General features: G+C 43.5%; 1 protein-coding gene across 1 annotated transcript in view; it reads right to left on the bottom strand.

Annotated features, from left to right (window-relative positions):
* The window catches only part of LOC124775267, a 143,148-nt gene that overhangs the window by 5,488 nt on the left and 122,100 nt on the right, over nt 1-15,560 (bottom strand). The window contains exons 4-5 of the mRNA XM_047250104.1: nt 11,851-12,018; nt 7,921-8,103 (exon numbers count right to left, since the gene is read on the bottom strand). Of these exons, the coding sequence (XP_047106060.1) occupies nt 7,921-8,103; nt 11,851-12,018 (351 nt within the window). The remainder of the gene's footprint in view (nt 1-7,920; nt 8,104-11,850; nt 12,019-15,560) is intronic.

Consider the following 15,560-nt stretch of genomic DNA (forward strand, 5'->3'; position numbering starts at 1 on the left):
TTCTTAAGTATTGATCGGATGTTTGGGATCAGCACCAGGTCGGATTAAAGGAAGATATTGGAGCAATTCAGAGGCGGACTGCTAGGTTTTGTTACCGGTAGGTTCGAACAACACGCAAGTATTACGGAGATGCTTCGGGAACACAAACGGGAATTCCTGGAGAGATTTTGTTTCGAGAAACACTTTCGAGAATTTAGAGAACAGGCATTTGAAGCCGATTGCAGAACATTCTACTACCGCCAGCACAAATTTGGCGTGATCACCACGAAGATACGATACGAGAAATTAGGGCTCATAAGGAGGCACGTATGCTATCGTTTTTCCCTCGCTCTATCTGCGAGGGGAATATGAAAGGAAACGACTACATCTACATCTGCATCGACAGGGATACTCTACAAATCACATTTAAGTGCCTGGCAGAGTGATCATCGAACCACCTTCACAATTTGTGTTGTAGTACAGGGTACCCTCCGCCACGCACGTCATAGTTTACCTGCAAGAGCTGATCTACATACATCTAGATCCACATGGATACTCTGAAAATCACACTTAAGTGCCTGATGGAGTGTTCACCGAAACACCTTCGCAATAACTCTCCATTATTCCACTCTCCACAGCGCGCGGAAAAAACGAACACCTATATATCCCTCAGTGCGAGCTCTGATTTCCCCTATTTTATTATGATGATCGTTTCTCCCTATGTAGGTTGGCGTCCACAAGATATTTTCACATTCCGAGGAGAATGTTGATGATTAAAATTTCGTGAGAAGATTCCGCCGCAGCGAAAAATGACTGTTTTAATAGCGTCCATCCCAAATCCTGTATCATGTCAGTGACACTCTCTCCTGTATTTGTCGATAATACAGAACGCGCTACTCTTCTTTGAACTTTTTCGGTGTTCTCCGTTAATCCTATGTGGTAAGGATCTCTCGCTGTGCATCAGTACTCCACAAAGAGGTCGGACAAGCGTAGTGTAGGCAGTCTCTGTAGTGGATCCGTTGCACCTTCTAAATGTTCTGCAAATAAAACGGAGTCTTTTGTTCGCCTTCCTCACAACACATGTATTTGTTTTTTGCAATTTAAGTTGTTCATAATTGTAATTCCTAGGAATTTAGTCGAGAGTAAACACTTCTTTACTACAACTCGTTTCCGTCCGTTGACCATATCTGAAGACGTTTAAAACAACTTGCATGACACACCAAACACACATGGTATCAAACTGCATAAAATCCTTAATAAGTCACTATCACCAAGTACGGATAATGTAATTTATGTAAAGAAAAAAAGGGAGATAGTTTGGTTCATTGTGTGATTTTAGGGATGACAACATTTTCTTTCCGGTCCGTACGAAATGGATTTCTTTACGAATGTGATTTCGGTTATTGTTTCACTCTGAGTACAGTACAATAAAGTATTTTCAATGCGTCGTGCCTTTTAAGAGAACACTGTCGTCCTGTCATCCATGTTTACATATTCCTTGCGAATAATAAGTCACTTATAGAAGAGGACGTAGAACACACTCAAATGTCCCACCTGGCGAACGCACTGTGTAAATTCTGTGCGAAGATGACATGGATTCGGTAGCAATTATTACGTGAAGTTCTACGTTCTTCTGTACAACTGACGAAAAGTACTGTCTTATTATACGCGTGGAATATTTAAACATGAATGATACGACGACAATGTCCTCTTGAAAGGAACAATGCACTGGTGCAGTTCATAATGAGCAATCACTTGAAAATGGTCAAAATATCAGTAGTGGTGAATAAATAAATTTAATAACTAACCAGGCGGAAAATGTACTGTCCTCATGTACACAAATTTTAATGCTACAAACAATGCCTGATAAAAATGTGAAGCATCAAGAAGAGCAGGATAAAACGAAATGATTCTTCACCGGTTGAGGGGGTATTTTAAAGTTATTTCAGTGATTACAAAACACAGTCAAAAGTTCAAAGAACTTGGCATTATCAGCTCACTTGTCAGTATGGCGAGGCACCCTCTGTAGTCTGGGTGCTTGCACTGATTCGATAGGGAAGAGTGTCATAAAGCCACTTTATCTTCTCATGAGGCAAGCGGGCCCACAGCTGTTGTAATTCCTACTTTACGTCTTCGATACGGTCACTGGGTCAGAGTTGATGTCCGAACTGGTATCCCGCACACATGGGTTACGTGAGACTAAAACAATAGCTGAATACCTGCATTTTAAATAAAAACCACTCAGTAACAGTCCAGGCAAAAAATAATGTCTTTTCTAAAATACTGCACGACTGTGGACGCAACTAAACGGAAAATAATTGTTTATGTAATGATAATACAAACATGTTTTTCTTTACTGTTGTTTCACTCCGCGCCCCTTGTGGGATATTGCGGGCTGTCAGTGGTACAAACATGCCACTCTGCGGTCTGTTTTAAAATATACAAAGCCAATACAAAATAACAGAAATCTGAAACATTTACACAGCTTTCTTCTTTTATAATTATTAAAAAATAATTTTCTTTGACAGCATACAAAATATCTGTTATTTATTTAATTTAAATGTACGATTCTTATTTTCCCTTTCTGTGCTGCCTTTTAAAGAAAAATATTAATTTATAAACTGTAAATAAATAATATAAATAAAATAATAATAAAATATTCATTTATTTATTTTAAATAAATAAATGAATACTTCTTTTTAAAAAAAGGCAGCACAGAAATGGAAAATAGCAACTGTACATTGGTTGAAACTGGAAGGACCTGCGCCGCGCCTTCACGTTACATCTCGCTGGAAGAGATACAATTGACGGAACGTTAGATGTTAGTGGCGTGGTAGGGTACGAATGTAAACAAAGGGGTTGTAATATGGGCTGAAGGCTGATGTGTGTGTGTGTGTGTGTGTGTGTGTGTGTGTGTGTGCGTGTGTGTGTGTGGGGAGGGGGCGAGGGGATTGACGGTCTTTGGAAAGAGAAATAGAGTAGGGGTCTCGGAGACTGGGGTCAGCTTGGCCGTGGTATGGAGAGGAGTGTCGAAAAGAAGGAGGTTGGGAGTCATGTAATGGTGTTGGAAGACTTAGAACTCTACAGACGGAAATATATCGGGCCGAATTTCATTGTCAGAGAGAGAGTGTGCGAATAACAGCATTAAGTCATGTTGAAAGAACACCAGACTGTAGGTATCCGCGAATAAAGCGTAAATACAATGACACAAGGAAGTGTAGAACTTGCGTGCAGAAGAATACGGGTTCAAACCCCGGCCCAGCCAGTCCGATTTTGTTTCTACGTGGCTCCCCTAAGGCGCTTAAGGAAAATACCGGAATGTTTCTTTTGAAGAGCACATGATAGGGTTTCTTTCCCATCCCCTCGCAATCCTAGCTCGTTCTCAGTCCTCGATGAGGACTTTAAACCAAAATGTCCCTTCCTTTTTGTGAATACCATAACACATACGTCATTCTCCAGCTCCACGCTGTAGTGACGTCGCTCTGTGGCCATCTCACAGAACTGGCCTACTGCCAAACAGGAACAACAGCTCGAGGGACGATAATTGTGTGCAAATGCGCCTAGCTATTGTGTGGTAACCTTGGAGACCATGGACGCCCCATTTGTGGTTCTGCCAAATGGAACTGTAATGGCCGGTGTTACAATGCAGTAGGCCAGAACAAATAGCGGCGCTCTACTTTCAGTAAGACTACCAATAACGTTTTTAAAACGACTATCACTACTAAGTTACACGCCTCCTTTCGCGGAGGTAGCAAAACACATGGTGGCGGTGTGTCTCCTGATCAGACGGGCACTTTTCGATCACCAATGCGAAATATGTACCGCCGGAATTCGTTCTGCGGACGGATTAATGATTGTTCCGCACAATTCCTGTTTATTATATTGAACTCTTAAGTCCTGGACTTAACTTCAAACTGAAATGTTGCTTACATCCGTCTTCGGAGTTTCCGTTGCGTCACGCGAAGTCCCAGTAGACAGACGCGGTCAAAATCGTCACAACCTTTGCGAAGCTCGAGACAGGTCACGTGACGTATTACTCCACCGATTTACGCAGACACTTTTACTGGGCGGACCCAGAGCAATTATCTGGACTTGTACACTGTTAAATAAATCTAAATGAGGGTCGTCAGCCTCTCTTGGAGTCATGAGGTAAGCTTGGGATCATCAAACTCCTACGTATAAAACAGCTGCAAATGTGTTATTAGTTGTAAGTGAGTTCTTGTGTTAGATATCTGATGTTAAGAATGTAAAATTTTTTTGATTGTAGCTGAATAACTTCAGTTTTCATGGTTTTATGAAGATGGTGCTACTGCGCATACAGCTAACATTGCTATGCGTTTTATGGTGAGGTTTTTTTGGGGAACGTGTTATCTTCAAAAAACCTATGGCGCTCTATCTCGCCAGACTTTAAACCCGCAGATCAAAATCAGCACTCGCCCAAGCACACCTTCAAAATTGAAGTATTTTATTGTATGGAACTGGGGACCTAGAAGCGACGGGGAGGCTTCGTCCCCGCCGTAGCCCTCAGTGGTTCACAACCCCATAACAGGCTACAGCAGTCCACTCACCCCACCGCCACCCCACACCGAACCCAGGGTTGCTGTGCTGTGCTGTTCGGCTCCCAGTGGAACCCGCGGGAACGTCACACCAGACAAGTGTAACCCCAATGTTTGCGTGGTAGAGTAATTATTATGGTGTACGTGTGCGTGGAGACAGTGTTTGCGCAGCAATCGATGACATAGTGAAATTGAGACGGAATAAGGGGAACCAGCCCGCATTCGCAGAGGCAAATGGAAAACCGCCTTAAAAACCATCCACAGATTGGCCGGCACACCAGACCTAGACACTAATCCGCCGGGCGGATTCGTGCCGGGGACCGGCACGCCTTTCCGTCAGGAAACCAGTGCGTTAGACCGCACGGCTAACCGGGCGGGCAAATTGAAGCATCTGCGACCGTGAGAAGGATATCACAACCAATAACATTAAACGAGTTCAGACTTGGGTAACCGCCCGTGGACGTCTCTTGTAACATATATTGTAACGGCACAGTAACTTTCTCAACACTCTGTGTCACCCCTGGACGTTTGATGCAAAGACCTTCAAATACTCCATGGATATGGCGAAACTAGTTGTGAAACGAAGAGGAAGATGAAATGAATTACAGCCTAAGAGGAAAAGTGGCGCTTTCATGTAATAAAGTTAATGGTAAAAAACTTTCTGAAGCAAAGGTCATCCAAATACACTCCTGGAAATGGAAAAAAGAACACATTGACACCGGTGGGTCAGACCCACCATACTTGCTCCGGACACTGCGAGAGGGCTGTACAAGCAATGATCACACGCACGGCACAGCGGACACACCAGGAACCGCGGTGTTGGCCGTCGAATGACGCTAGCTGCGCAGCATTTGTGCACCGCCGCCGTCAGTGTCAGCCAGTTTGCCGTGGCATACGGAGCTCCATCGCAGTCTTTAACACTGGTAGCATGCCGCGACAGCGTGGACGTGAACCGTATGTGCAGTTGGCGGACTTTGAGCGAGGGCGTATAGTGGGCATGCGGGAGGCCGGGTGGACGTACCGCCGAATTGCTCAACACGTGGGGCGTGAGGTCTCCACAGTACATCGATGTTGTCACCAGTGGTCGGCGGAAGGTGCACGTGCCCGTCGACCTGGGACCGGACCGCAGCGACGCACGGATGCGCGCCAAGACCGTAGGATCCTACGCAGTGCCGTAGGGGACCGCACCGCCACTTCCCAGCAAATTAGGGACACTGTTGCTCCTGGGGTATCGGCGAGGACCATTCGCAACCGTCTCCATGAAGCTGGGCTACGGTCCCGCACACCGTTAGGCCGTCTTCCGCTCACGCCCCAACATCGTGCAGCCCGCCTCCAGTGGTGTCGCGACAGGCGTGAATGTAGGGACGAATGGAGACGTGTCGTCTTCAGCGATGAGAGTCGCTTCTGCCTTGGTGCCAATGATGGTCGTATGCGTGTTTGGCGCCGTGCAGGTGAGCGCCACAATCAGGACTGCATACGACCGAGGCACACAGGGCCAACACCTGGCATCATGGTGTGGGGAGCGATCTCCTACACTGGCCGTACACCACTGGTGATCGTCGAGGGGACACTGAATAGTGCACGGTACATCCAAACCGTCATCGAACCCATCGTTCTATCATTCCTAGACCGGCAAGGGAACTTGCTGTTCCAACAGGACAATGCACGTCCGCATGTATCCCGTGTCACCCAACGTGCTCTAGAAGGTGTAAGTCAACTACCCTGACCAGCAAGATCTCCGGATCTGTCCCCCATTGAGCATGTTTGGGACTGGATGAAGCGTCGTCTCACGCGGTCTGCGCGTCCAGCACGAACGCTGGTCCAACTGAGGCGCCAGGTGGAAATGGCATGGCAAGCCGTTCCACAGGATTACATCCAGCATCTCTACGATCGTCTCCATGGGAGAATAGCAGCCTGCATTGCTGCGAAAGGTGGATATACACTGTACTAGTGCCGACATTGTGCATGCTCTGTTGCCTGTGTCTATGTGCCTGTGGTTCTGTCAGTGTAATCATGTGATGTATCTGACCCCAGGAATGGGTCAATAAAGTTTCCCCTTCCTGGGACAATGAATTCACGGTGTTCTTATTTCAATTTCCAGGAGTGTATTTATTTTAGACAACTGATTTGACAGGTTGCCTTTCATCTTCAGATCTTCAAATAGTTACTCTTACAAGAATTGTTCATTGTGAGTTGGAACCTCATACTAAGTTGTCATATTAGTGGATAAAACGTAGTGCTTTGTGCAAACGCTGTTCAGGAAAACGTTTCCGCATACGCCACAAATTAACAGTGCTTTCCGCACTCACAACAAGTGAAGGAGCTGACATCCCTTGAGATTTAACTTTGTTAATAAACTAAGGTACAAAAGCATCTGAGCTTCTCGTAATACACCACAAACATGAAAGAAAAGATAGCAAACGGCAATGTCACACGGGTTCTAATTCACATAGTCAACTGTTATAGAGGCAGTAACAGTTGTAAAATAAGATGCTGATATAGTAAAAAACAGTAATAACTATCCATGACTACTGGTTTTTGTCTAAAGGCGAGCAATGTACAAGCAGAAATCTGCAACAGTTAACATACTATATTGTATTATACATCATTTCTTTCAGATTACCAGTAGAAATAACCTGTAGAAATAATCTTTGCATAATGTGCTACGTTTTATCCACTAATATGACAACTTGGTTCAAATGGCTCTGAGCACTATGGGACTTAACATCTGTGGTCATCAGTCCCCTAGAACTTAGAACTACTTAAACCTAACTAACCTAAGGACATCACACACATCCATGCCCGAGGCAGGATTCGAACCTGCGACCGTAGCAGTCGCGCGGTTCCGGACTGAGCGCCTGAACCGCTAGACCACCGCGGCCGGCATATGACAACTTGGCATGAGGTTCCAACGCACAATGAATACCTCTTGTAACAACTTTTTGAAGTCCAGAAGATGACAGCAAAGCCAGTCGAAACCGGTTGTCGAAAAAAACAAGTATGGGTCATGTTGGCTATAGTAAGTTTTTTTACCAAGTGAAACAAGTTACTCCTTCTCATTTCTGAACGTGAGGAATTTCAGTTAATAATTTAACGGCTGTGATACAGTGAAGAACTACGCAACGAAAACATCGCAAATTCTGATTAATGCGACGCACAAAATTTCAGAATTCCCGTTGCTTTTTTTTTTTTTTAACGCGCCTCGTATTTTTGAAACAAAATACATTGTTTTACTTGGAGTGCGAGTAGAGTTAAGGTATGGAGTCTTTTCATACTGTAAGCTCATAACCAGAAGCGTACGATAGCAGGAGTCAGCGGTGTGCAGGTGAGTGCTGTTTGTACTGAGAGGGTAGAGAAGTGGGGAGAGTGGAGGTGAGCTGCCTACCTCCGGGGTGTCGCTGACGGGCGCCGGGGCGCTGGATCGCGCCTCGGGCAGGTTGTTGGCGCCCACCACGCGGAAGCCGTTGTCGTCGGCGACGTACTGCACGTTCACCAGTTTGCCCGTGGGGTCGACGTAGCTGTAGGCACCTCGCACAGCGCCGTCCAGCGACTTGCTCTCCACGCGGCCCTGGAAGCAAACCACGGCGTCCGTCAGTCTCTGGCCGCCTCTGACTGGTCTCACCGAGGCGGCTGGCAGTACCACACGGTCCAAAAACAGCATGTTTACTGACTTACGTCTTCATGAACACATTGAGAATGGGAACACAACTAACAGTCCACTTGCCACATCGCAGTTTTGATGCCAAAAGGACTGCTTGACTGAGAATTCTCTTTATAAATACACACACAAAATATTACAAGCTTTAAATTACAAAATATCGACCACTACTGTTTGTCTCCGATCTGTGCAAGGCGTCTGATTGCGTACATCATGTTTCTCTCCCAGAAGAAAGTTTATGGGATTGATGGCTTTACAAACAACTAGTTTGTCACATTTCATAAACAGACTGGAAGAAGACGTGCTGAATAGACTCAAACAATTTTGGAAGGAAAGAAACTTTTCGTGACTGGGCAGAAATCACGAAGGGAGCTCCACAGGGGTCGATTCTGGGCTCACTCCTGTTCCTTACGTACGTGAATGAGCGTCCAGTTAACATTCATAAAGCAGAATTAGTACATTTTGCAGAAGATCTAGTTTTATAATTAATCCCTTTAGAGAGAAAGCAATTGAACAAATTCTTAATAATGTTTTTCAACGTATTATTATTTGGTTCTCTAAAAATGGATTCTCTTTAATTTGGAGAGAATACACTATATTTCGTTCTGTACAACAAATACAGTCGTAGCAAGAAGTGATGTAACATATGAAGAGAAGTCAGAGAAGCATCATACTGTGCGACACAGACTGCTAAGTTCAACTACATTTCCTGTTTCTTTAATTCCAAGTGTTCTAAAGAAACAGATCAATCTCCGAAAATATTTCGCATATGTCTTACTGAATACTTTTTGGGGGACGCAACTCACCATGCAGAACGTACTGATTGAACAAAAGCGTGCACTAACAATAATATCTGCTGTTCACCCGTGGTCGTCATGTAGCTAGCTCTTCAATTAGCTAGGCATTTTAACTGTACCTTTATAACATATGCATTCGTTAGTGAAATCTATTATAAATAATGCATCGCAGTTTGCGAAGATTTGCGACATACACACCTGCTACATTAGAAGAAAAAATGACGTTTATTGCTCATTATTAAAGCTGTCAGTGGAACAGGAATTGCTTTAGTGTGCATCAATAAAAATTATCGATAATTTTTCCAATAACATAAAATGTCTGACAGGTAGTGAAGCTAATTTTAGGTCTAATCGAAAATCATTTATTCCGGACAGCTCCTTCAATCCCATAGACGAACTGTTGTTTAAAAACCGGTAGCCTGATAAACATAAAGTGTAGTTTCAATTGTAGTTGCATGGGTAGGAGGCAAATTACTTTGCAATACTTCATTAATGTTAAATTTAGGGCAGTGCTCTATTTAGCAAATGATTGGTGGCCAACATGTAACCGTCCTCTAAAACTAAGCTGTAGAGGGTAAAAACTGTAGCAGACAGAGATTGGAATTAGGTTCAGAAATGGTTCAAATGGCTCTAGGCACTATGGGACTTAACTTCTGAGGTCATCAGTCCCCTAGAACTTAGAACTACTAAAACCTAACTAACCTAACGATATCAAACACATCCATGCCCGAGGCAGGATTCGAACCTGCGACCGGAGCGGTCGCGCGGTTCCAGACTGAAGCGCCTAGAACCGCTCGGCCACACCAGCCGGCTTGGAATTAGGGCTTTTGATGTAATATAGATTAGCCTCCAAGGTGTCGATATGTATCGGCGATTTATTCTTCATCGATATTTCGATACTGAAATGGCAATATCGCGTGCCGATATTTTTATTTCGTATTATATTTTTGTCGCCATTTTTGGCAAATACGTGAAATTGTTCTTTTGAAATTGTAGTAGAACGTTATTTTACTTTGACAGTGTGAAGGTGTCTTACAGCTTTCATCATGTCCAGTCTCTCTCTCTGCCTTTGTGAAACAAGCATAGGTGGCACAAAAGAAGTCCGATTGCACTGGGGTGTGGCGGTTTGAATAGAATAACAAAAACAATTTTTAACGCCACTAGTGTTCTTTTTATTCAAATCCCGTTCTTCAGAAAAAATTGCAAAAATAATTAACAAAAATATAAATGACAAGATTGGTCTATGCGGCGGGCGGAGACGTGTGAGGGGAAATGCTGGGGTAATCGGCACTCGGTGTAAGCAACAGAAACTGGAACGTTTAACTTCACCACGCAATTTTGGCACTACAACCGCTAGGTCACTGACGTTTGCAGAAATGAAAAAAAAAAGAGGGGACTCGACATGAAGTGTTCCAGACAAATCCGATATGTGACGAAACCGAACGACGGACCCATCGGACACTTTTCATTGTGCCACTTACCTGAAGTTACCATTTTTAACTAAGTGGTTATCGTCAAGCTTGAACGTGATTGGTTTTCCTTTGAATTCTTCCTCTAAAGGTGATAAGCAGGCTGCTAGCTTGTTGACGTACAGAATATCTAGTAACAAGTTGTGACATTACAGCCTTTATCACTGCGATTTTTAACATGTAAAAGTTTTTTTTTCTGTATTCGCGCCAGTATGTGCGAACTTTTAACATATACCAATGAATGTTGTAACCAGATATCTTTGCCGCGCTCCTGGAAAGCGCAGAATATCACGATAGCTATAAACTGTTATACGCTGCTATCGATCAGTAAAAAAACGATGCACCTATGTTTCAAAATAACAATTGCTAATTTTTACTTCTGCAGGGAGCCGCGCCGCTCTCTAGCTGTTCTTCTGTGAATGTGTTGCGAGTCGGACGGAAAAGTATTGTGCTCCATACTGATATAATCATTTTATTGTAAATTTAAGAGTTTAAGTGATTAAAAATATATGTAGCCACAAACAAGCGAGAATGTGTATCATGAAAATTCGCTCCACCGCCACAATGGGTGGCCATGTTAATGTAAGTTTCCGTTTCATAATATAATACTTGAAGCCTTGAAGTTTATTTAATTTCAAAGAAAATCTCTCAACCTTATTTTCATTAATTATACTTGTGATAATCTTTTCTGTTTCAAAGATTTATGCAGCTTATGATCCAGCGTGTGTTCTGTCGGAACAGGAGGCTGTCGTGACGACATCGTTATAGTATTTATTCCAAGTTCTTTCAGTTCCGTTTATATGTTCGTACAAATCCAATTAGTTGGTCCCTTAGGTTTCTTTCATGTAACTTCTGTCTGTTTTCTCCGCGCGATCTTCCTCCGAAAAAAAATTTCTGTTCATTTTTTTAGTAATTTTCGATATCGCGAATGAAAAAAGACAGCCGCCTCCTGCTCCGAACGGAACACCACGACTTTTCTAACGTCGGAGAGCACCGCACGAATTTTCCGCTAAAAGGTAATAGAATTTCTTAAAGCTGGATCAATTACACATGTTGCTGCTGTTCTCCGACAAATCTGGTGTGATTAATAGTAATTTATTCTGTCACGACAAAAAGAACCAATTTTATTTTTACCAAAGCAACAAAGCTTTCAATTAAATTACTAAAAAGAAAAAAATCGTACCAGAAAGTCAATAGTTAAATATACAGCTCTAAAACTGGCGGTATGTTTACAATGTGCAGCCGATATTCTTTCCGTTTATATGTCGATAACATTTTCGATATGTCGATCGCGTATAATTATAATTTTTTAAATATCGATGTATCGGATTTACGATATTTTTAAAGATGTCAGCAGTCCTTGCCGCAACAGTGTGCTAGGCGTGCCTCACCTGGTTGTCCCCGGCCGTGGCGAATGTGAACTGGCCCAGCTCGTCCTGAGCGCGGAACTGCGTCGAGATGGGAGCGACCAGAGGCGCCAGGTGATTGTAGCGCAGCAGCGGGGCCGGGTAGAGGAGCACCTGGCCGGCGCAAGCGGCCACCACACTGCACAGCACCACCTGCAACCCACAACACACGCACGCTCTTGATGCTCCGTGTTTTTATTTATTTTATTTAACTGCTGCCACCTGCTCGTGACTAGCTGCCTATGGCCGGTATTACACTATCAAATTTCTTTGTCCAATGTCTTTGTCCAATATCTTTGTCAAAGATATTTGATAGTGTAAAAGGTACTTTGTCAAATGTCGTCCAATATTTGATCAAATCTACGGCCTCGCTGTATATTTGATCAAAGAAACCGCTTGTCTTCTGTTCACTGCAATGTCACGTGTTACCACATGGAGCGCTAGCATCGCTGCAGCGTTCTGTCGTCTGTAGTGTTTTTATAACCATTGCCAGTAAATACAATTGGTGTGTGCCGACAACTACAAAATTAATAGAGATGTCTGAAGCTGATGAGGCACTTTACAACGTGAGGCACCCTGAAAACAAAAATAGATTAAGAAGATTGGAGACCTAACCTGACCTAACCTAACCTAACATAACGCTCTCCTGTAGCAAGGAATCGGAGTGTTATAGTGAGCCTGTCTTCTGAAGATGTAGCAGTTCTTAAGTGAATATTGTGCTTTATGATATGAGGATACACTTCATTGAGCACATACAGAAATGTATGCTCATCCATTCTTAAGTAATTGATGTACGACTTGACGTCTTCCACTGTAAGCTCACGTAACAAGTTTTGTTGAATGCTTTTACCGTGTCGTCGTAAAACCCACGGCTTCACCCAGATTAGATTAGTTTTTCGTTCCATAGATTCGTGCTGAGGAGATCCTCGTGGATGTGGAACATGTCGATTTTTTAAGCTGAAATAACAGTACTAATAGTATGAATAAATACAATACATCATTTGTTTCTATTAAAAATTTCGCCAATGGAGTAGAAGGAGTTGGCCAGTAGTAAGTCTTTCAGGCTCCTTTTAAACTGATCTTTATTTCTAACTAAATTTTTTATGTTTCCTGGCAAATTATTGAAGATGAGTGTTCCTGAGTAGTGGACCCCTTTTTGAACTAAAGTAAGTGCAGTCCTTGTGCAGATCATTTTTGTTCCTGGTATTGTATGTATGAACTGAGCTGTTTGTTGGAAAAAGAGATATATTATTTAGGACAAATTTCATTAAGAAGTAAATATACTGAGAGGCAGTAATAAGTATACCCTGTTCTTTGAAGAGGTTTCTGCAGGAGGTCCGTGAATTTACTCCACAAATAATACGTATTACACGCTTTTGGACTTTGAAAACTTTTGTTTGACTTCAAGATTTACCCCAAAATATTATCCCTTATGACATTATGGAATGAAAGTATGCAAGCTTTTTCATTTTTATGTTGCTATGTCTGCTAACACTCGAATTGCAAATACAGATTTGTTAAGGCCTTTCTGCAGTTCTGTGGTGTGCTCCTCCCAACTGAATTTATTATCAAGTTGTTATCCCAGGACTTTTAAGACTGTCAACCTCGTATGTATGGTTCCATTTTTTCCCCCACTTCTTTTCCGCATGTGCACACAATGCAATTGGAGTACGTAGAACTGCTGCGGTTAATAACAAGTTGTTGTCAGCCATCATGAACTTTGACGAAAAATTTGATGACAGTGTAATACCCCGTCTAGCGCTACGTCAAAGATCTTTGTCAAATATATTGGACGGAATATTGGATCACATCTTTGATCAAATCTTTGACAAAGAAATTTGATAGTGTAATACCGGCCTAAGCAATTCAGCAAGTCAAGGTACATCCACAGTATCTGATAAAAAGCATCCGGACATCCCTACGTAATGCGGAATTGACTACTAGATGTCACGGCAGGCGGACCAGCCAGTATAAAAGGAGGCGGAGAGTGTCGTGTTGTCACCAGAGAAGCAGTAACAGCGCAATGGATCGGTCAGGAGAGCTAAGTAACTTCAAACATCGACCACTGGGTGTCACCTGAGTAACAAATCTATCAGTAATATTTGAACCATTGTAAAGCTGCCCATCTCGACAGTTGATGATTTGACTGTAAAGTGGAAAAACGCGAAGGGGCATTCGCAACTAAATCAAGACCAGGCAGAGCTCATGTACTAATGAGGCCGTCGACCATTGCGGTGGGTGTATGTAAAAAATCGAACGAAATCAGTGGAAGGAATTTGTTCTGTCGTGTTCCCCGACATTGTCCTCAGGACAGTTTTCAGTTTATTACGCGGAATTGTTTCCTACCCTGAGGCCAATGGAGCAGATGACACGGCGTTGTGACAAGAAATTCATCTGTTCAGATTCTCAAAGTGCCCTTCTTCCTACTAGGCAGATGTATCCAGCAGATCGGATGGTGCAACAAGTGCAGGAAGCTCTTTTTCTCTTACAAAGGCAGGGCAAAGAAATCGTTTTCCTGTGGGTTCCAGAGCCCATAGGGATTCAGTGAAACGAACATTCTTATGCGGCTGGCAAGGAGGTTTGCTCCCTTCCTCGCCGTCTTCGGTGTTCAAGCCCTCTGCAGGCTGTCACTTCATTTGCGACCAGGAAGGCCATGTGTTGATGGGAGGCTCAGTGGCTGAAGTGAGGAATAACAAGTTACGTTCCATACAAACTCCAGTGCGACCGTATTTTACCTCCATCCGCCCGCTACGGTCTCAAGAAGTAGCCCTTACACGGTTTGTAGTGGGACTTCGCCCACTGACACATGGCTTCCTCTGACGTCAGGTAGAGCCCCCAGTATGTCAGAGATGCTGGACACAGTTGTTAATACGACATATTTTAAGTGAGTGTGTTTTAATTGACGACCTGAGGGTTGAACTGGGTCTCCCACAGAATCTGCCCTCTGTTTTAACTGATAACGAAGCGAGTGTTGTCCGTGTTTTAAGATTTTGTGTGTTTCAAAAATGGCTCTAAGCACTATGGGACTTAATATCTGAGGTCACCACTAAAAAAATTGTTCAAATGGCTATGAGCACTATGGCACTTAACATCTGAGGTCATCAGTCCCCTAGAACTAGAACTACTTACACCTAACTAACCTCAGGACATCACGCACATCCATGCCCGAGGCAGGGTTCGAACCTGCGACTGCAGCAGCAGCGCGGTTCCGGACTGAAGCGCCTAGAACCGCCCGGCCACATCGGCCTGCATTTTGTGTGGTATCCGGAATTCTTCCCACAATATTGGGTAGGAGGCAGTTATCTGTCCCTTTTTTAACGGTGTCTTCACAGGTATTTTATCCATGATTTTATCTAGTTATTCTGCTGTGTGTCGTTGGCATTTTATTGCGGGGTGTTATGAAGCTCACATTATTGGGGTTGCCTTACGTTTTTTGTGGGGGGGGGGGGGGGTCGGGGGGGGATGATTTTTAGTTTTCCACTTTATTGACCTTTTCCCACATATTTTCATCACTTTCATCGGTTTATCATTATTGCAAGGGCGCTGATGACCGTTCTGTTTAGCGCCCTCAGCCATAAGTCATCATCATCATCTTTCGAAGTGCTAACAGCGATCCAGCCAGACCCTTAACGGGGCACAGGGAGTTAAAAAGAATGGGGTACAATTCTCGAGCAGCCTCTCATAAGCCACACGTT

Source organism: Schistocerca piceifrons, chromosome 2, assembly GCF_021461385.2.
Source record: "Schistocerca piceifrons isolate TAMUIC-IGC-003096 chromosome 2, iqSchPice1.1, whole genome shotgun sequence".
NCBI classification, from domain to species: domain Eukaryota; kingdom Metazoa; phylum Arthropoda; class Insecta; order Orthoptera; family Acrididae; genus Schistocerca; species Schistocerca piceifrons.